We start from the raw sequence: 23,282 nt of genomic DNA, 5'->3' as shown, positions 1-23,282 counted from the left end.
CACAGACATTAACAGTCATTGCCTAGAGTTATTACAGTTTTTATGTAACTAAAGGCACAATATTACACAATACTAATGGATTCAGCACCCTAAAGGCTTTCCCAATATCTGCTTGTTGGCGAGTTCCTAAGAAGGAGAGGGATCACAGTACCTGTGATTCAGTTGTTATGAAGATGTGGGTGTACTGTATCTTTAAGAGAGTTAAAAGCTAGCAGAACTACCTGGCGCACCAAGTGTTCTTAATAAGGTAACAATGTAATATTTGGCCGAAAGCTAGATTAGCTGGGTTGCCTAGAAATGACAAAACAGATTCGAATTAGGGCAATCAGTTTAAATTATACCCTGAAAAATACCAAACTCTAATCAAATTTGGATTCAATATACTAACAATCTTAAAAGCCAATGACACAATCCAATGCTTTGGGGATAAAAGACTGGGGAAAATTGAACAGTTGGGAGGAAAACTGCCAAGCCAACGACATCTGCAGACTAGCCAGAGAATAGCTCTCTTAAAAGCTACCTTTATCGATCCGTGACCTGTGAAGCATAATCCCTAAGAAGAAAAGAAGACACAGGAAGATCCAAATAGAAGATTCGACAGCTGGCTGGTTTTGAAAACTTGAATTTTTGGTAAATCTTAATCGGGGTTTTTATCAGACTAGTATTATAAAAGGGAAGGTAAAAGATAGGTTAGCGGAAAGAGTTGTAAATAGTTATTAGTTAATTATTCTCTGTCATATTTTAAGAAAGAAAATTGCTAATTTTTACTTTAAATAGTTCTCGGCTTCTTGAATTTTTGCAGATTACTGCACGATAACTATTTTCTGTATTGCTGGTGTAAATTAAGCAGGAGGGTTTACCTTGTGTTATAACACAGTCACATAACTGTGATGCCATATCTGTGACCAAGTGAGAATCAGAGTTAAATGAATGATAAACTTGACAAAATGAGAAAAAGAAACAACATGGGAAGCCTGGAAAACCTTTGTCTGCTATATAAAAAAAATGTAATGAGGGCAAAAGGACTGTTGGGATGGGAGTTTATTCAGCACCAGTCTCGGATCTGCTGGCAGCTGGACAGCCAGATAGGAGAGTCTCCCAGCTATTAGTACTTGTATAGCTTAAATGCCTGAAGTACACTAGCATTAAGAAATCCTTTTTCACTGGTTGAGAGACAAGTCTTTTAAAATTTTACCCACTACTTGTGCCACTTTGTTTTTTGCCATAGCTCCTCTGCCTATAATGGCAAAGAGGTTGCGAGCATTGTATTGATTACAGAATGTCCAGTTGACCTCAGGTAAGAAATAGAGATTTCCCACGGTCTGATTCTAGCACATAACATTCAGGTTCCCAACAGTCCCAGACTGACTGCAAGTTTCCTTGACTCTTATCCCAAGCCTGCAACCCAGAAGATAAGTGAGTTGAATTCCAGTTACAGCTTGCTCACATAAACAACAGATGAGGCAACTGTGTGGCACAGTAACTAATAACAGACTGTTAGGTTTGCATCAGGAAATGAGCCAGATTAAACTGTATTTTTAAAAAAATCATATGTTTGACTAAAGGGCATCCATCTGAAATGGTAGGTGAAATCTTCATGCCCCACCATTAATTAAGATCCTTAAGTAGTCAGTTAATGACAGTGGGTACATTCCACAATTTGCACTCGTCCACAGTCAAGGAAATGGACATAGGATAGAAAAGTGATTGCTGAGAGCCAGCTCCCTGTCCTTTCTTTCAATTCCAAAGGCTCCCTCTGTCCATGATTGCTAGTTTTTGAGACCATTCCTAATTTTAGATTTCCAGCATTTAATGTGTTTGCTTTGGAATCATTTTCTAGTTAGTTGTTACTACTCAATTCTGTCATTACTAGAGTGCGAACGACGCCAGATGGGAATTGGGAAGAAGCATCTCATTAAAGCTATTGATCATGACTTTTGGATGCAAAGTATTTACCTTTCCAACAGTAATCCTGTACTCCATTTTTCTGCTTTCATATTATACTAGCTGTTGTGGATCTCACTATGGATTTTAGTGACTAAAATAATCTTTTCTTAACAGCCAGTTGGCAGATTTAGAAAAGGAATAAATGCCAATAATCAGTAAAAATTTTTAAAAATCTCAACCATATAAGCACATATAAAAATTACAATGAAGAGTTAAGGTAAATGGAAAATGCCTAAAACACAATTTGTTAATAAATTTCACATTCTAAGGAACTGTTGCTGCGTTCTGAGCTTCTGCATTTATCAAATGTGTGCCGAAACAGCATTTTGATCAAAGTTTTTGAGGATTTTACTAAAAGCTAAAGATAGCAAACATTAAATCCTGTTCAAAATAGGAAAAATAAGTCCACCAACTGTAAACAAGTTAGTCTAATATCAATTGTAATGAGGGGAACATCAGTGAGTCCATTAATAAAGTTAAGAGCTGATCAGGTAAAGTGAATGCAAATTTGTAAGACTTGTTTATGTTTACTAATTTAATTAGATTTTATATGTACATGCATGCAATTTGCAGTGGATACACAAAATCTACAATTTGAGTAAAGGTTGATGAACAGCTACGTTGTACAGAATCAGAATAAGGAGAAAGATTTTAATATAAGGTTCGAAAAGAAGTGGAGGAAATAAATCATTTAGCAATGCAAACATACCACTACTTAAAAGTAGGTTTTCATGGAAAAAGTAATAGAAAATAATGATCAATCTTATACATAAGGAATTAAGTAAAAACAGAAAGATGGGACATTGAACTTTAACGAAGTTGAAGTCATGTCCTCTTATTCAGCATTTTGAATTAATTTTGCCTTTCTTCAGTTATCTTAAAATTAGTGACAATCTCATTACTTGTTTGTCAACTTTATGGCACGGTGGCTCAGTGAATAGCTCTGCTGCCTTGCAGCGCCAGGGACCCGGGTTCGATTTCAGCCTTGAACGACTATCTGTGTGGAGTTCGCACATTCTCCCCGTGTCTGTGTGGGAATCTCCCCGTGTCTGTGTGAGTTTCCTCCCTCAGTCCAAAGATGTGCAGGTCAGGTGAATTGGCCATGCTAAATTGCCCATCGTGTTAGGTGCACTAGTAGGGAGTAGGAGAATGGGTCTGGGTGGGTTACTCTTTGGAAGGTTGGTGTGGACTTGTTGGGCCGAAGGGCCTGTTTTCGTACTGTAGGAAATCTTAAATCTTTACTGTGTGCAGCTGTTAACATCCTAATGTAGAAAGATATTTAGACGCACATAAAAAGGTGTAGTTTGGAACTGATAAAATGAATTACCCAAAATGAGAGTGACAAACTTTAAAACTATTTACAGGAGCACAGAAATTTAGGTGGGGTGGGAGTGGGGGAGGTCTGAGAATGTTCAAAGCTTTGAAGGACTTTCAGAGAACAAATAGTGAAAGATTATTAGTTTCACCAGTCAGCAAATTGGCTAATGGGGCATAAATTTCATAATAATATGAAAATTCTCCTTGGAAAACATTTTTCATTTTGAAATACATTATCACAATCAGTAATTAAAATAAGCAATCACGTTACTTTAGACAGAACCAGAAGAATGAGAAGCTGAAAAATACAGTCATCAGGTGTCTTCATCAGTCTTTTTCATTCTTAAACCACAAACAAAGAATCTTGCTCATGCTGTCATCCCAGATCATAGTCAAACCGATTTTCAAATATGACTGGAAATGATGAGAGGAATTTTCTACTTTCTTGAACAGCATGGGCAAAGACAAAAAATGTGATAAAATATGAGGAAAAAATAAATTGATATCTCAACAGTGAGAACCAAGAATTCAGATTTTCTCCAAGGTTTAAACAGTGAGTTCAGAATTGTGCTAATGAGCGGTGACTACCTTATTTTTATGCAACCATCCTGTCTCATTCATAGGCCAAAGCACTGCATCTCCATGCAGCTTTGAATTCATCTCTCCTCCTTGAGAAGCTAGATCTGACATGACATTCAGAGCAGTATCCTGGCAGCAAGAGCTCACTATTTGCTTCTCTAGGCTTTCATTCAACTCTGCCTTCATCACAACATCTCTGTATGTACGCTGTACTCCTCCCACCCTTCGTCTACACAAGGTGGCAATGGCAAACCACTAGCTCACTACATCATCATGCCTGCTCTCAGTCAAACTCTCACATCACTTCAGCCATTCATGATTTCACTTTGGAGCTCAGTAACATCTACGGCTTGCATGCTTCTGCCCGATCATTTTGCATGCAGGGAAATACATGCATCTCATGCATTTACACAAGATGCATCTTATGGCTTTTAGCATCATTTCTGAGCAGTCACTCACTTTGCACTGGAGGTAGATCATGGTTTTGGATGTTAATAATTGGCTTATCATGGGGCAGTCCATGGAGTCCAGAGAAAGTGTGAAACTGAAGTGTGGGGATGGTTTTCATTGGACTGATTTGTGAGGGCATGATGATAGTGAAAGGGCGAAATTCAAGATTAAAGGACAGGAGATCACAGAAGGGGACAGGTGCTCTGTGTGGGTGGGTTTTCACAATGCTGTGCGGGTAAGTTGTAGACAAAGGGACTGAATGGAAATGGGGGAGGCTGAAAAGCCAGAGAAACCAACAGCAATGCATAAGCGAACATGAAATATAGGGAGGATCATCTTAGTCTCAGGTTTAGGCTTAGGATTCACTCAAAAGAACAAAGAGATGAAACTGTGCCATCTTCATTGCAAAGTCATCTGCAAAAAAAATATAAAATGGCTGCCATCGCATGTAGAGCGGCATGCATCCCTTTTCAAGATGGAGTAAAATTGCTTGATGTTGAGGTTCTGCTAGGGGCAATTGCATTAGTCATGCATTCACCAATTAAATAATACTACACTTTGGGCATAGATTTGGTAACAGGTCATTACTGGTCAATCATTGTCCAAGAATTATGGCCTCAGACAGTCAAGACCATTACATTGCTTGCCTCCTTGTCACATCAACTGAGTAAATGTAATCAGATTTAAATGCATTTATAGCAAACACTGAACAAAATGCTTCAGAGTTGACACACTTGCTAACAGAACTGTCTATGATGTTCAGGGTTAGCTTTTTTTGGGTGTGGGGTGTATTTATTTCCCTGTGAAGTCTCTTTAGCACATTGCGTCAGGATAAACATTGCTACTTCATAATGATTGATATGAAGAGTACAAACATGAAGTAGAGATCACTTTCTAACATTCCCCACAGATTATCTGTTCACAAATTTGACATGGACTTTGTCTTGTAGCATTGCTTCAGATGTGAAGACAATGTTGATGGCAACAACAATTTCAACTACATCAGCAGGCCCTGCAAAGACAGCATCTGCTGTGTAGCTTCCAGAGGGAGAAGCAACTATTGAAGATCCCACAGGAAGGCAGATGCAACTGAGGAGACGCAGTAAGATTTTGTGAAACTCTTTGGAAACATAGTCCAGGCACAGATTATGGATGCTTCGGTCTATCATCACCAAACTGTGTCAACAGCTGGAATAGGAATTGCACTTAGAAGGACTGGGTGGATACTAAGGTTTCAGCTCCTCTGAGTTTTTATACCAGTAGCTTGTTTCAAGAAGCAACTGGGAACTTGTACAGCATTTCCCAATCCTCGAATCATTAATGCATCTGAAATGTTACTGACAGTATTTTCTCCAGATTACACCTACATCTCCCCTCAGTGACATGAAGAGTCAAGCAGCTCGGGCAGTGAGATTCTTCAATATCACTGACTTCTGCCAGCAGCAGGGTACTATCAACTGCACCCTTGTTGCTTTGAGAGACACCTCTCACCAGCGTGTAGAGGTTGTCAACAGAAAAGGCCCCATCTTAATTTCAGATTATATGTGACCAATAATGCCAGATTTCAGAGTTCTGCGCCAGATAGCTTGTGAGCTGCCATGATCTATATATGTTAGAAATCTGGATCCTTCCAATATCCTTGGGCATTATAGGGTTGACTGCTGGCAGCTAAAGACTATGCTCTTTCATGGCTCATGACACCTTTTCAAAACCCTCAGCCTGACATAAAATAAAAAGATAACCCTACTTATGTTACCAGTAGGGCCACAATGGAACAGACCATAGGCCTCCTGATCAATGAGGTATCTATAGGGGCCTTAGAGTATATTCTGAAAAGGATGTGCTGCATCATTGTGGCATACTGAGTCGAGTCCTAGACTGACAAAGGAGAATGTTCTGAATGCAGAGGAAATGGGGGATTCTGAAGATGTCAAAAATGAGAATCAGGACACTGACTGGGATAGACTTTTAAGGAGCATGATGGAGCAATGCATTGATCACAGTAAAGAAGCCAGAGAGAATTTAACTGAATTTCCAGGAGTACTGAGCTGGGTTTGGACTTCCTTTAATTGTGCAATTTTCTGTTGTTATATGGCAAGCAATCCCTGCTTAATACAAAGGATATTTGGACCTGGTTTTCTTTTTTCTTCATCTTTCCTGTTGCTGAATAAATGTTTTCTTATCCATCTGACTGAATGCTTGATGCCATTGGATGATCCCACTTTAAACTATCAATACATTGACAGTCCTACTGAACAGCAAATAAAAAACAGCAGACAGTGAATCAGGGCACTAACTTGAATGGTGTTAAAGTTAGGTAGTTGTTAAAGCTTCAGTCAATACATAATAGCTGAATATTAGGCAGTGAAGTCTCTCATGAAAGGCAGAGGGTTGGGAGGAATCCCAAGACACCTCCTTTTCATCCTTCAATTATCAGTGGATGGGTAAATTGCTAAATTGCTGTGCAATGTTTGAGCATCCTATAGAGCAGATTTATATGAGATTGACACTAATCTTCTGAAGACGTAGATGAGAATGAGGATCAGGACATTGACTGGGATGGACATCCAATGATAGGGCAATGTATTTTTCACAGTGAGAAGCCACTGCTTTGTCCAGACAGTAATCAGGCAAACTGCCAAATGTACTATCTCCCAGCCTAGAATGGCAGTGTAGACCCTTGAAAAGCTCTTAGAAGGAACCTTACCTTGCAGAGACTTGTGGAATCTTCACTGATTCTGTATTTAGTTGTGTAAGTATGGAAGATGGATAGAGGTCTGGCTCAAGCACAATCCTTGCAAACTGATTTCAGCCTCAGTTTTGCCCATTTTGAAAGGAAATTGCCTTGACTGAAGTAGTCAACATCAAGATTTAGCTGTCAGTGGCGATTAATGCTATCTGCAGTCATGGAACTAGTAACTTGTGAGAGATGAGAAATGTTTGGTAATTAAAACTTCTTTTAGCTTTGAGATGTTTGAGGGGGTTATTCATCTCTTATATGGATATAACTTACGTCAGGCTCAGATCTGACAGCAACAAAGACACTGGAACAGACATTTTAAGTGTATAAGAGAAAATAAATGGGGAAATGAAATGCTAGCTGGGCCAATGTATCCATCCTAAGACAAGCCAAACAAAGACATGAATGGGAATTCCTGGAAGCCTTGCACTCAAATCAGAAGTCCATCAACAAACATGCAGAATTGCTCCACATACCAACCACGAAGAAACAAAACTGGAAATGACATCGCCCGCCCCAGCAAATAAGCAGTTCAGAACACCAATGCTTCACTGGAGGACACTGATGATGCTACCTAGAATGGTGACAAATGTCTGCAAACAAGCTCACTAACTCAGCGAGTGAGTCAACAACTTATAATGCTGTTTCGCCTGTGCCATCTATATGGCCTCTGTAAACTTATTCTTCTGCCATCTCCACCCGGGCTGGAGGGAGTCTAATCTATACTTAGTCCTAAAATAAAACAAAGGGACCGTGGATGCTGTGTTCTGAAGAAAAGTCACTGGAACTGAAATGTTAACTCTGCTTTCTTTGCACAAATGCTGCCAGACCTGCTGAGTTTCTCCAACAATTTGTTTTTGATATATTTAGTCCTACTGGACTGGAAGACTTGGTGGTCAACTGGGCATAGAGCGCCCAGTTCTATCCAGATAGAGATTCAATCCCCTCAGCTTGGAGCTTTGCCGACTTTGGTTTCAGAGGTAGGGAGTGAGGTAGAGGGGCCAATACCTTTGGAGGGACTCGTGAAGGTTCTTAATATAGTTCCTTCTCCTTATGGATACCTGCTGGCCATGAGTGATATTGAGGTGCTTCATTCCCTCAGCTTGCTATAGTTGCTGAGCAACTCAATGACTACTGAGATATTGCAGGTCCATGTATTCTTGCTGAGATCGATAATCACAGGTGAGGTGCCTTAAGACTGGAGGTAGGCTAATGTGGTGTTACAATTTAAGAAAGGTGGGAAGGAAAAGCCAGAGAACTATAGACAGGTGAGTCTGACATCAGTGGTGGTTGGAAGGAATCCTGAGGGACAGGATTTACATGCATTTGGAAAGGAGAGGACTGATTAGGGATAGTCAGCATGGCTTTGTGCATGGGAAATCATGTCTCACGAACTTGATTGAGTTTTTTGAAGAAGTAACAAAGAGGATTGATGAGGGCAGAATGGTAGACATGATCTATATGGACTTCAGTTAGATGTTTGACAAGGTTCCCCATGGGAGACTGGTTCGCAAGGTTAGATCTCATGGAATACAGAGAAAACTAGCCATTTGGATACAGAACTGGCTTGAAGGTAGACAAGAGAGGGTGGTGGTGGAGGGTTGCTTTTCAGACTGGAGGCCTGTGACCAGAGGTGTGCCACAAGGATTGGTGTTGGGTCCACTGCTTTTCATCATTTATATAAATGATTTGGATATGAACATAGGAGATATAGTTAGTAAGTTTGCAGATGGCACCAAAATTGGAGGTTTGGTGGACAGCAAAGAAGGTTAGCTCAGATTACAATGGGATCTTGATCAGATGGCCATTGGGCTGAGGAGTGGCAGATGGAGTTTAAGTTAGATAAATGCGATAAATTTTGGAAATGCAGATCAGAACAGGGTTTGTACACTTAATGGTAATGTCCTCGGGAGTGTTGCTGAACAAAGAGACTTTGGAGTGCAGATTCATAGTTCCTTGAAAGTCGAGTCGATAGGATAGTGAAGAAGGCATTTGGTATGCTTTCTGTTATTGGTCAGAGTATTGAATATAGGAGTTGGGAGATCATGTTGCGACTGTACAGGACATTGGTTAGGCCACTTTTGGAATATTACGTGCAATTTTGGTCTCTTTTGTATTGGAAGGATATTGTGAAACTTGAAAGGATTTAGAAAAGATTTACGAGGATGTTGCCAGGGTTGGAGGATTTGAGCTATAGGGAGAGGTTGAATAGGCTGGGGCTGTTTTCCCTGGAGCAATGGAGACTGAGGGATGATCTTATAGAGGCTTACAAAATCATGAGGGGAATGGATAGGATAAATAGACAAGGTCTGCTCCCTCGGGTGGGGGAGTCCAGAACTAGAAGGCAGAGGTTTAGGGTGAGAGGGGAAAGATATAAAAGGGACCTAAGGGGCAATTTACTTCACACAAAAGGTGGTGGATGTACGGAATGAGCTGCCAGAGGAAGTGGTGGAGCCCTATATAATTGCAGCATTTAAAAGGCATCAGAATGGGTGTATGAATAGGAGGGGTTTAGAGGGATATGGGCCAAGTGCTGGTAAATGGGACTAGATTAGGTTAGGATATCTGGTCATCATGGATGAGTTGGACCAAAGGGTCTGTTTCCGTGCTGTACATCTCTACGACTCTATGCATATATCTGGCAGTTACTAAGCATGCTGGGCCTGCCTTTCCATGAGTGTTACCAATTCTTTCATACAGAAAGCCAGATGCATGTTGCCTAACCAGCAACGTACCAATGGACAATTCATCCTTTGTTCCACCTTACTGACTGCTCTGACAAACCTGCCTGGCTGTACATTTTGATAAAGTCATTGATGGCTGACACCATGGGGTTTTCCTCTGGTTGGGACTGAGAAGGTGCCTGGTCTCCAGCAGTCCTCTGAGTGTCAGAACCTCAGGAGTTTTTTTTCCATGAATGGCTGCAGAGATGGGTCAGCAATGTGCTCTCCAGATTTTCTTCCCAAGTCTAATCGAGATACAGGACCATCAAAGTGCAAGTCTCTGAGCTGGTGGAGTGTGCAGGTGAAAGTCTTGCCATCGTACCCTCTGAGGGGTCAGTCACTTTCTCCTCAGCATGGATGTGGAGCTGAGGGTCCCCAGTGTCAACTTCTTTGGAAAGAAAGTTTACTGGGTACTGTTAGTGTCTGCAAAAGAAAAAGAGGCAACTATTTTGGAAGAGTTTTAAAAACTTATGCAGGTTAAAAATGAGTTAGTGTTGGTGGTAATTAAAGAGCAGCACAATGAAACTTACTGTATTGATTGCCCCTGGAGGTTTCCATGTCATCACTTGAGGTCTGGAACTCTTCTTCAACTAAATCCAAAATCTTTTCCTCATATATTGTGAGGGGATTTACATTTGCCTCCCACCTTGCCCTTGACCTTCACCCAATTGTGACAAAAAGGGGAATTAAGTATGATGAAAATGGTTGAAGGAGTTTGTGATGATGCATGAGAGGAGAGGTGGTAAATATCCTGTGTGAGTAAGCAGAAACACAGAGAGCAGGAATGGTTTATAATGTGGGAGAATTATATAGGTGAGAGGCATTGAAAGGACATGATGTCTTCAAGAGTGAGAGTTATAGTTCATGAGCCTTGATGAGAGGCAATTGCAAGGCAGAGTGAAGGCTGGCCCTGTGAGATTAAAGCAGCAAAGTGATGATGGTTGCACTTAGCTGTGCAGAGAGCAAAAGATCATTTATCTTCTTCCTGCAATGCATTTCAATGGAAGACTGCACTGACCTGGAGCTTCACCTCAACCCAGACTAGTTGGTCTGGTGCTGGTCAACAGGGAAAGTTGGACCACCCTATCCACTAGCACCTCCAGGTCTTCATTAGCGAATTGAGGAGCCACCATGAAGTTTTGGGCCATTTTCTTGAGAAAAATAGCACAGTACCACAGTGTGAAGGGCAGTTCCTAGAATGTAGCATCTGAAGTGATGCACAGCTGGGGTTTAATGGGATACCAGTGTCAGGAACATTGCAAAGTCTTGGTAGCAGCAAGTACTTCTGCCTTTGCTGCCATGTTAATCCATGAGACAAGTGCCATAGATCCCAGACGTACAATTGATAAGATGAAGAATGGAAGATTGGGTGAGAAAAAGTTGCCATGAGCCACGTGCCATGAAATTCACATAACATAATACATAGCTAAACAAAAAGGGAAAATTTGGTCTCATTTGAGATAAATAAATAAACACATTTCAATGCAATGGCTGTTTGCACTGAGGTCCTCAGTTCTTTTAAGGCATGGCATATTACAATGCTAAAGTAACTCGACAATAAACAGAATTACTACAATAAAGAGAAAGATGGAGGAATGATTTAATTAACATTTCAATTTTTAAAAATCACATTTCATGGGCAGCGTGGTGGCTCAGTGATTAGCACAGCTGCCTCACAACACCATAGACCTGGGTTGGATTCCAGACTTGGGTGACTGTGTGGAGTTTGCACATTCTCCCTTTGTTTGCATGGGCTTCCTCCTGGTGCTCTGATTTCCTCCCACAATGGAAAGTTGTGCAGTTTAGGTGGACTTGACATGCTAAGTTACCCACAGTTTCCAGAAATGTGCAGGCTAGGTGGATTAGTTATGGGTAATGCAGGATTACAAGGATTGGGCAGTAAGGGTGGGATGCTCTTTGGAAGGTCAGTGCATACTTAATTGGCTGAATGGCTTGCTTCCACACTGTGGGGATTCTATGATTCCATAGTACTCTTATAATGTCAAACATATCTGAAGTAGTGTGAACTTCATGGAATTTTGGCTGGTTTATCATACATACAAATTCTAAAAAAGAACCAAAAACTGTTTTATATCCTATACTTCAGTTTGACTTACTCTCTTGCTGTATAACTGGTTCATATGAAAGAATGCAGTCCTCTGGGCTCCCTAATTGCAGAAAGAAACAAAATATCTCAAAGAAAAATTCTTTATTCCAGTTCGTATTAAATGAAAGTTTAGTCACTCATAACTTTAATACAGTGCTTATTCAGTATAAATGATACCATATATTGAAAACCAAGGGTGAGATGCTCTTTGGAGGGTCCGTGTGGACTCAATGGGCTAAATGGCCTGCTTCCACACTGTAAGAGTTCTATGATACTATGATTCTAAGATTTTAATAGAACATTTTGAGCTCAGGCAGTTCATGTTTCTGAAATTTGCTATTTGACTTTCAAATATATAAATTATTGCAGTATTGTTAGTAATGTGTTTTTAATCATTGCTTATAATAAATTCCATTTCAAACCATTTTATTTTGGAAAGCTTAAGAAGGAAGACAGACAGCATTTACTCTAAAACAAACAGCTATTTTAACAAACCAGAAGACAAGTGAATTGCATGTTAAATAAAATAAGCCACAACAATTAAAAGACTTTAAATTTACAACAATTAGCTCCAAAAGTAAAGGTATGTATTAAAACGAATAAAACTGATTGTAAATTATTTTATACAAAATCAATTGTGGCATTATTTGGTTGTCATTTGTCTCAGAAGTTTCATGTCAAATTGTGCCTTTCTTGAATGGATACCATAATGTACAGAATGATATTACATAGTATTACATTATAGTAAGCTATAATAAATAATTATAACCAAAGTATGTATTAAAACTTGTACAGTAAGCAAATAAGCTGGAAATAATATGGTACTCAAAAGTTAAATGAACTTACTGTAGCTACTTTCACTATCGCTGGCATTAGAAGTAACATGCTCTGCAATTAGGAAGAGTCAAAAGATGAGTCACAAAGCTGTGTCAACATAAACAGGTTTTAAGAAAGGGAACTGTATACATGCTGCATAACAGAAATGTACTATTAAAACATAAAGGAGCTTATATTGAGAAATAGCATTTAAAACAGCAGCAGTAATTATTTGAGGGACAGGGAGAAAGTGCAAAAGGGAGAGGGGAGTAATGCAGACTCCTGGATAGAACAATGTCCACACATGATGTTGTGCATCCCAGCAGCACAAACAAATTTATTATCATAAAATAAACAATGGATGTTGTCAAGACAGAAAAAAAAATACTCTAATAGGTGTTCAGATAGTAATTTGCACACTTTGATTGATCATGCATAAACAAAAGAAACTGAAAAATCTGGGACATTCATATTGGTATTCTACTAAAGCTCAATTTTTACATGCTGGGACTCTCCTTAGAATATATGCAAAAAAAATAATAATTATATAGTGGCATGTCATTGTGGTCATTCTTCAAAACTTACTCAGAGTCTTTGTTCCATAACCATCGTCGGCTAACCCGGGGATCTCCTGCACAGTAGTCCCCAGACAGCAAGCAAAGACAGGAAGAATAACCGCAGAAGAGGAAGGAAGAAGTCAGTGGATTTGAACTGAATACTACCATGACAGACCATGCAGATAAGCCAATCAGGAGCCCAGTGGTGTTTTTACATGACACTGTGACATTACCATACTTAATTAAGATTTTTTGCCTCAATTAATATATACCAAAATAGTGCAATTCAAAGACAGTATCCCTTTAGCTCCAAAAGCACATTGTATTTCATATTGAACAATAAACAATAGATTTACATTGTCTGCTGAGATAACAAACCTAGTTTTAACATGTGAGTCGCATTGCAATTAAATAAATAGAGGAACATGGTACTCCAATAGTTAAAAGACACTTGTACGATTCAGGGGTACAGAAAAATTATAAAATCAATTACATATCTATTACATTACCACTGGAAACAATCTTTTGTCCTGAACAGTGTGGAATATTATTTAATTCTTGGCCAGATTTATGATTGTTTTGAAATACAATATACTTTAGCTGAAAGAAAAAGGATATGGTCTCTACCTCTCTCTCGAGCAACTCCTTTTTATTCCTGTTCATAAAAAGGTCTAGTTTACGAGAGTAATAATATGATGGGATCCAGATTGCTGTCACACATTGGTCACAGTAGTATAGCCTCACCCTGCCTTTATGTACGTATGGCTGTGAGCACTGTGAGCTATGCTGTCTCTTAGTCCTACTTACGTTCTGGATCACTGGTATCCTGCTCAGTGTGGTCCTTGTTCTTGTAGAATGGGAATTTTCGTGAAAAGATGAGGTTCTTTTTACGCTTGTCATTGAATGACTGTGAAGGAGAAAAGGCATGGGGCAAACAGGGACAACTACAGTAAGTGCTGTCATACTCATGCTGACAAACCCACAGGTTGTAAAAGTGGAAGCAACAGCAGTGACTCATGCTCACAAGACATCACACACATAAGCTAAATCAAACTTATGGCTATGTTTGTAGAAATTCATCTTCTAGGAGATCGCAACTATTTTTTTAGCATTAAGTTTCATAATTATTTTCAGTTCATGCAAAACCTTTTTGATGTTTACATTGGCCCTGACATGCAGAAATTGGTGATAATTACCAGCCACACAGTGGCATGGTGGCTCAGTGGTTAGCACTGCTGTCTCACAGCGTGAGGGACCCAGGTTTAATTTCACCCTTGAGCAATTGTTTGTGTGAAGCTTGAATGTTCCTTCTGTGTTTATGTGGGTTTCTGCTGGGTGTCCTGGGGTCCTCTCACAGTCTGAAGATGTGCAGGTGAGGTGGATTAGCCATGCTAACTTGCTCATAGCATTTGGGGATGTATAGGTTAGGTATGTTCGCCATGAGAAATGTAGGGTCTGGGTGAGATGCTCTTTGGACGGTCAGTGTGGACTTGTTGGGCCAAATGGCCTGATCACACACTTTAGGGATTCTATTATTCACTACTTCGGGAACAGTCAACATTAAAAGAGCCAACGTTGTTACTGGAACCCAGGGCATAAGTGCCCTGAATGGTATGCTTAGGATTTATAGATATACATGCGCTCATACATAAAATTGTCCATTAAGAATCAATTGTGTTGGAATGACGTTCTAATTTGATGTTCTAGGGTAAAATTGGAATTGCAGTATTGAACTGCCTGATTCACTTTTTTAATGAGTTCAAGTGAATATCAGTAGACTTATACAACAAGTAGCCATTTGCAAAGTTTTAGTCTCGATCATCTCCACAGTAACATAAGACCAGCAAAATGAAAAGAACATGGTTCTTTCCGTTAAAAAGTGTGGCACTGGAAAAGCACAACAGGTCAGGCAGCATCCGAGGAGAATCGCCGTTTCGGGCATAAGCCCTTCATCATTCCTGATGAAGGGTTCATGCTCAAAACATCGATTTTCCTGCTCCTCGGATGCTGCCTGACCTGCTGTGCTTTTCCAGTGCCACACTTTTTGACCTGATCTCCAGCATCTGCAGACTTACTTCACCCCAGAGGGCTTTGGAGATGCTATTTTATATGCATTTTATCTTTTACACTAAAAAATACCATGAATTGAAATATTTCAAGTGTTTACCAAATGTTCCATCTTAAATTAATTGTTAGATTGCCTTAAAATACATACTCAGCTATATGATCTGATAAATTGGGGCGGCACGGTGGCACAGTGGTTAGCACTGCTGCCTCACAGCACCAGGGACCCGGGTTCAATTCCCGCCTCGGGCGACTGTCTGTGTGGAGTTTGCACATTCTCCCCGTGTCTGCGTGGGTTTCCTCCGGGTGCTCCGGTTTCCTCCCACAGTCACAAAGATGTGCGGTTCAGGTGAATTGGCCATGCTAAATTGCCCGTAGTGTTAGGTAGGGGGTAAATGTATGGGTATGGGTATGGGTGGGTTGCGCTTCGGCGGGTCGGTGTGGACTTGTTGGGCCGAAGGGCCTGTTTCCACACTGTAAGTAATCTAAATCTAATCTACAAACCTTAATCGTTGGTGATTACATGCACTGAAGCATAATCACACTTCAGGGATTTTAGCTCTCCAAGGCCAAAAAGAGTTTAAGGGATTCTAAAAGTTCAAGTAATTCCTGATATGCAAATGTGAACCTATTAATATTATACCTTTGTCACTGCTATTTCCCTCTACTTTTACATCTGAACAGTAATTCAACATTTGTTCAGAAATAAAAGATGATTTAATAAAAGAAATATTCTGAACAAAAGACATTAGGCTCGATTTAATAATCTCATAAGTGATATATATGTCACTTTATATCAAACCTTATGGTGATGAGGTATCTGAAAAATCAAATATTAATATTTATAAAGTATAGCATTTTTGTCAGGTTCAGCCTTATGCTGGGACGTACTTTCAAGGACACTGGTAGTGAATCCTGAGGTCATTCCTCCTCATTGATGTCTTTGCCTATTTGTCACACAATCTCACTTTACTTTTAGGATATCATCAATTTTCAAATACCACTATTACTTTTAAGTGGTGTTAGACAAGACAGAGTGAATGCTGAGAAAGGGGAAATTCAACTTAGTTTACAGAAGATTTTACTCATGTTAAGAAAGGCAAATTTTGAGTACATAGTGGATTACATAAATTTTGATGCAAAAAATGCAGAATTACTTCCTACATTAATTCATATCAGCTGAATAAAGGTTATGGTGTATTCAGTGCAAAAGGTGGCATGCCATCTTTGCTTGATGATGTTAGGTGAGAATACTTGTGCTTTGTTACACTCAAATCATTAGCGCTAATGTATGCTATGATTATCCTTCATCAGCAGTGGCTACCATATATTAAATCGAGCCCACAAAAAGGACATGTTTAAAAGAAGACAAAATATGCTATTTAATATAATGTTATGAAACAATACACAAAGCATGCAATGTTGGGAAGTTGTCAAGACAGGAAAATTAAAATGTTTGGCTGAAATAATAAAACTGTTGTTTTAACAACTTTTCAGATTCATGCAATTCATATGTGACAAATGTAATTTTCTTATTAGATGGGAGATCAAAAACATGAAATATAACAGAAATGTAAATGTTTTCTGTGTCCCATGTGTTTGGGTCGGTTATAATGGCTAATTATATCAATTTGTTTTATTAAAAATCAAATAGTAAGAAACGATATGCTTTTATCTCAGAGCAGAATAGCAGCTCAACATCAGTGAACATAATTTTCTAAAAAATAAATGAAAAGAATAAATATCTATCGCAACATAAAAATGACCCATATATTTAGTATCACCTACTACTTAATGGTAACCTTTATTAATAATGAACATAATAGTAAATACATTTGATCTCCAGTTTTCTAACACATTTTCACTTGCTTTCTTCTGGCTGTTTTTACGATTAATTTTTTCTTGACCCAGAAGGTACTAATTTCTTGTTGAGAAATGATCCAGGGCACCCATTTGACCAGTTGGATCAACTAATTCACCATTAAACCAGGATCAAACTTGTTCTGTATAGCAGTTGCTTGATGGATAAATTCAATGAACCATCAGTGAATGATCCCATTTGTCAACATTTCATTGGATTGTTTGGGAGATAGATTTCATTTGAAATAATTTTAAAAAGTTTGCTTCAGATAGATTTCATTTGAAATAACTGAAAAAAGTTTGCTTTAAATGTCTGAAATTTCAATGACTGAGAACACATAACTTTAAACAGTTTATTTTGTATAAAGTTACTAATGTTCAGGTAATCAAATCAAAGCAGTTGCTTGATGTTGAGTGAAAATAATTTTCTAGACATTTTGGCCCTAGAAGTCTTTGAATTCACGCATTTGTTTTTAGAGATGAAAAGTACAAAGTGTTCTAATTTGTTGTCAAATTGGATATTACAAGCACAACACCTTCATCTTTATCCAGTATTTATAGCAAGAAAACTTTATAATTCAAACTGAAGTGAAATTACTCTAACTATTAGATAGACAGGAATTTTGATCAATTGCAAAGCAAGAAACTAAATTATTAATACGCTACTGAAGATCAGAATAAGCAATTGAGAGGACCAAATACTTCCTTGATCCAACAAACAAAAGTAACAGCTATGTGAAGAGGTTTTCTCTTTGTGATTTGAGAGCACAAGAATTAACTTTTGAAGAATAGTTATAGTTATAGCTATACGAAACACTTTATTTATTCTGACATAGTAATTTTTGTTTGGCCTTATGGCAGCAGTGCTCTTGTATATCCCTTGTCCACTTACATCATTTCACATCCTTTCCTTTGGCCATTAGTAGACTTACGTTCCCTATGTCTAAGACCTCAAAATCGTAAGCTCTTGAATGCTGTAGAATTTGAAATCAGAAGGGACAAGAGCCAGGGTCAAGGGAGTGAGTTTTTAAAAAGGAACTGGTTTAAAAGATGAAGCATGTGAGCTTCTCTATTGATGGATTTGTGAAAGTGCTCCTTCAGAATGTCTTTTTTGACGAAATTGATAGTCAACAGAAAGTTGACTTTATAGTGCAGGCAATGGCCTAGTGGTACTACCATTAAACTGATATTCCAGACACCCAGGTAAATGTTGTAGGGCCCAGGTTCGAATCTCACCACTGCAGATGACGTAGTTTGAATTCAGTAAAATCTGGAGGTAAGAGTCCAATAATGACCGTGAATCCATTGTTGGAAAAACCCATCTGGTTCACTGATGCCCTTTAGGGAAGGAATCTGCTCTCCTTACCTGGTATGGCCGACATGTAACTCCAGGCCCACAGCAATGTGGCTGACTCTTAACTGCCCTCTGGGCAATAAATGCCAGTTTGGCCAGCGATGCCCTCATCCCATGAATGAATAGAAAAAGTGGAGTGCATTTTGCAGAGCATAGTGCAACAAGCCTCCTTTATAGATTTCTCTGCACAAGTCTGAGGTGGTCAAAATTTAATAATGAATTTACTAAATTGACTAAAATACCTGTATCCATTATAAAATACTCAGCATTTCTTTTACCTCTAATTCCTTCAAAAATGAATTCCTATCATAGTAATATTTATATCCTATGAGTACTATCACTATGTCTCATCACATTTTTATAAATTGATAAATATTTTCAGTTTGCTGAAAACATTGAGAGGAATTTTATGGAGCCTGTATGAGTGGGAAACATATGTGGAATGACTCAATTAGGCAAGTGCAAAATCTCACTTTCCTGATGTTGTTTTGGGATGTAGTGACAAAGTTAATGACATATTTATGGAATGTCAAAATTTACACCAGCCAGTGGCAGGTTCTTACATGTAACATATTCACATTCTATGAATACCAATGAACATAATACAGTTTTCTATAGAGTCTTACTTGCAGGATAAAGTTAACAATGCATGTGAATCTCATGACACACAACTGACACTCATTTAAAAAATGATACCTATCAGGCAGTTTTGTGCAGTTGTGACTAAGGTAAACAAGTTTCTGTGTTGAACTCCGTGGCAGAAGCCAGCAGGTCTATCGAGGTTGGAGTTTGGATGCAGGGAAATGAGGTGCCAGTGCGTGAACAGAGAGAGGTTTTGGGTATTGGAAGGTGTGGTGAAAGGGAGAGCCAAGACTATAGGCTGCGGTGATCCTGTGAGGGAATTGGGATGACGGGTCAAGCATCAATTTAAAATTGGATAAAACTCACAGGGTGAGGGTCAGTTCTGTCAATTGTGGTGTCTTGAGCGTTGAATTGAGAGTGCTGGGTGACAAAGAGAACAGTAACAATCAAAGGGGGAAGCTGTACTCAGTACAGGAGCAGATAATGGTAATGTGTATAGTGTAATGATGTCAGAATCATATGATTAAGTAGAAAGTTAACTGGAAGGAGGCAGAAGTTCTGACCTCCTGGTGTGAGAGTGTGCAGAAGGTCATGCTCTTCCTCTTGCAATATCTGCCCATGTTACAACATCAGATGACAATGCACTGCAGACCACTACTGTTCATGGCACCCTTTGTAGTGTATCTCAGAACTTCCTCCAGATAGGAAAAGGCAAGATAAGAAGCCCAATGGTGTCTGATATGAGCCCTATGATATTTCGGGTGGAACAGCGGAGGTTACCTCAGAGTACAACGGGATCTTGATCACATGGGCCAATGGGCTGAGGAGTGGCAGATGGAGCTTAATTTAGAAAAATGAGAGGTGCGGCATTTTGGAAAAGCAAATCAGAGCAGGACTTATACACTGAATGATAAGGTCCTGGGGGGTATTACTGAACAAAGAGACCCTGGGGTGCAGGGTTCATGGTTCCTTGAAAGTAATGTCACAGGTAGATAGGATAGTGAAGGCGTCATTTGGGTATGCTTTCCTCTATCAGTCAGACCACTGAATATAGGAGTTGGAAGGTCACTTGCAGGTATACAGGACATTGGTTAGGCTGCTTTTGGAATATTGCATGCAAATCTGGTCTCCCTCCTATCAGAAGGATTTTGTGAAGCTTGAAAGAGTTCAGAAAAGACTTACAAGAACATTGTCAGGGTTGGAAGATTTGAGCTATAGGGAGAGGCTGAGTGCCTGGGGCTGTTTTCCCTGGAGTGCCAGAGGCTGAGGGGTGACCTTACAGAGGTTTATAAAATCATAAGGGGCATGGATGGGCTAAATAGACAAGGTCTTTTCCATGGGGTGGGGGAGTCCAGAACTAAAGGGCATAGGTTTAGGGTGAGAAGGGAAAGATATAAAAAGGACTTCAGGGGCAACATTTTCACATAGAGGATGGTGCATGTATGGAATGAGCTGCCAGACAAAGTACTGGAGACTAGTACAATTACAGCATTTAAAAGGCATCTGGATGGGTATATGAATAGGAAAGATTTAGAGAGAGGTGGGCCAAGTGATAGCAAATGGGAGAAAATTAGATTAGGATAACTGGTCAGCAAGATTGTATTGGACCAAAGAGTCTGTTACCGTGCTATGATTCTATGCATGAGCTTGAATGTTGTCCTTCACTGCTTCACTTTGGGGTTGTCTAATTGGCAATATCAGCCAAGGATAACTCTTGTCACCAAGGATCCACCCATTAAGCAGGCTGGGGATTTCAAAAGCTCTAGGAGCCATGATTTGCCAAAAGTACATTATTATTTTTCTATGATTGCAGACTAGTTCTATGCTGATGAACTGAAACCCCTTAAAATTTATAAATGCAGCAGGCTGTTGCCAAGGAGCTTTCACTCCACAAGTGAAGTTTATAACATGGAATACTTGAGAAGATCCAGTGTTGACACCAAAAGTGGCTGGCATTGCAGCAGAACTATTTGCATTGGTGTTGAAGTATTGATACATGCTTTCAGAAAGTTTCCTCCTTCTTCTACTTCCCACTGTGTTGAAGAACAGTCCCGATTCCTGAGCTGGCATAGTGGGAGTTTTCTGTGTGGTTGGCTTTGAAGATTTGTCCCCAGAGCCTTTGGACCTAGAGTGCCCAGCCTTCTGAAGGCCTTCTACACAGATACAGGCTCATCCTTCACAACTTGAACTTAGGAATATCAGAACAAGAGGGCTTTGAAGCATCTAAATACCTTAGGAATGTCCTGAGAAGGCTCAGGGTGTACTGGGGTTGCCTCACTGGCATCATCAGCCATAGAATTAGGAATTATAGTTGCCTATTTGTCTTTTAAGTCTTGCCCACCATGCCCATTCCTCTTTCTCAATATCATATTCTTGCACTCTCACTATACCCCTTGATTCCTTTAACCTTTGTGAACAAGGAGCAGCTCCTTTACATGTCAAAAGGATGACAGCAGTTGAAATGTATAAGAATTGTTTACTCTCATAAGAAATCAGCTCCTTAACTGTTGATAATCTCAGGCATCAGGGATCATTGAACCATAAAGTTAAGGACAGCATCCAAGATGTTGCACTTTAATGTCAATCAAACTGAGGCAAAGTGCAATTTACAGGGCAATCCAGGCTAGGCCTGTACACATCATTCCACACTTAATACACTTTGTGAATGACAGCTCAGAATTAGGATTAATTCTTCACATCTCGAGAGGGAAAAGTTAATTTTATGGGCCAGTGTTTCAAGGTAAGGCATTACCACTCAAGGTTAGAGATGTATATTGATCAACTCATATGGCCACTTGATCTCACAATGTATTGGTCAGATAAGAAAAGCAGCACAAAGTGCTGCAGCTCACAGGTTCAATACTATCTTAAATGATACGCAAGAATTTTAGACCTACATAACATTTTATGAGCACTCAAATACTGATTACTGATGATGAAAAGGTCAAAAGGAGATTTAAGAAGATTTCTCTCAACCTGCTGGCTATCATGAGAGATTTCACTTCATACCACTCACATATTATACCCCCATGGATGACTTGAATGATCTAAACTTAACATAATGCATACGTCAGCGTTGAAGTCAATGAGTGTGTGCTAAGAAAGCAATGTGAACTTTACAAAGACTGGCAGCCTGTAAGCAAGCAAGGGCAAATTGTGTGACTCAGTAAGAAAGTAAGGCAAGAACCATTAATGCCTGTCTGTCCCTGTATGCAAAGCAATCCGGCAGAGATGAAGTAGTATATAAGTTAGTCAGAGAGGAGGCATCGTGATGTGGTGAGGCTGGCAACTTATGCAGACAATGGGGTGAGGAGGATGGTGACCATGGAGCTTAGTGGGATATTATTGTGAAGAAGTATTTACATGGTTGCTGGGACAAACATTTGGTGAGTTCCAGCCACCACATAACAACTCTAACTTACATGCAAAATCACTTGCACAGTTTAGCTCCTTGGTGAAACAGAGGGACATTGGAAGTGATATATAAATTAAGGTGAGTTGGGACTTAAACAATATGCAAATGCATGGAAATAAAGTGGTGGCCACTCAATAGCAAGATTTCAATCTTACAATTTTAGGTTTAAGTGCAAAATCAGGAAAATTTTTCTGAATACTGATTATCTGATTTTTTTCTTCACTGTGTGTATGTTACCACCTTTCTTGCCATAACTCAGTCCAAAACAAAGAGTGGAAATTCTGCAGTAACAAGTTGGAGTGTAATGAGTTAGTGTAATGGCTGGCTCACCATAGTCATGTTAGTGCTACCTCTGCTGTGAGCAGCTTTCTGTGCACAGCAGGGAAAATGTAAAAAAGTAAGTCTGCAACTTTGAATTTCTGGATGAACCAAAATGGCTGTATATTTTCCCTACCCTAATGGCATGGAAATGAAATGAAAAAATATGAGACATACTTTGACTGTTTCACTCTCTTTGGGCAAAACAGGTCTAATTTTAAAACCCCCTGAGTAAATAAAAGCAGTCCTGTTCCTGGTGCTGAGGAAAAAGTGCTACAACCTCTATTGCAGTCTACATCTCACTGAACAGCAGAAAAGCCAGACAGGAGACATTTTGCAGGTTTTAAAGACATGCTTTTAACCTCCAAATTAATGTTACTTACAAACATATTTGTTCAATGTCAGGCCTTAAGGGGAAAGGGAGACTATTGATCAATATGTGATGGTATTCAT

At 39.4% G+C, this 23,282-nt stretch overlaps 1 protein-coding gene across 2 annotated transcripts in view; it reads right to left on the bottom strand.

The window, feature by feature from the left end:
* The window catches only part of dlg2 (discs, large homolog 2 (Drosophila)), an 876,537-nt gene that overhangs the window by 43,639 nt on the left and 809,616 nt on the right, over positions 1–23,282 (bottom strand). The window contains exons 17-20 of one of the 2 annotated variants that reach the window (XM_060825991.1): positions 14,044–14,143; positions 12,710–12,751; positions 11,874–11,924; positions 10,118–10,179 (exon numbers count right to left, since the gene is read on the bottom strand). In XM_060825991.1, the coding sequence (XP_060681974.1) occupies positions 10,160–10,179; positions 11,874–11,924; positions 12,710–12,751; positions 14,044–14,143 (213 nt within the window). In that variant the 3' untranslated portion in view covers positions 10,118–10,159. Of the gene's footprint in view, positions 1–10,117; positions 10,180–11,873; positions 11,925–12,709; positions 12,752–14,043; positions 14,144–23,282 lie in introns of those variants that run through there. The other variant, XM_060825990.1, reaches the window with a different exon arrangement.

The sequence above is a fragment of the Hemiscyllium ocellatum genome, chromosome 6 (assembly GCF_020745735.1).
Source record: "Hemiscyllium ocellatum isolate sHemOce1 chromosome 6, sHemOce1.pat.X.cur, whole genome shotgun sequence".
NCBI classification, from domain to species: Eukaryota; Metazoa; Chordata; class Chondrichthyes; order Orectolobiformes; family Hemiscylliidae; genus Hemiscyllium; species Hemiscyllium ocellatum.
This window is presented reverse-complemented; position numbering and strand designations above follow the sequence as displayed.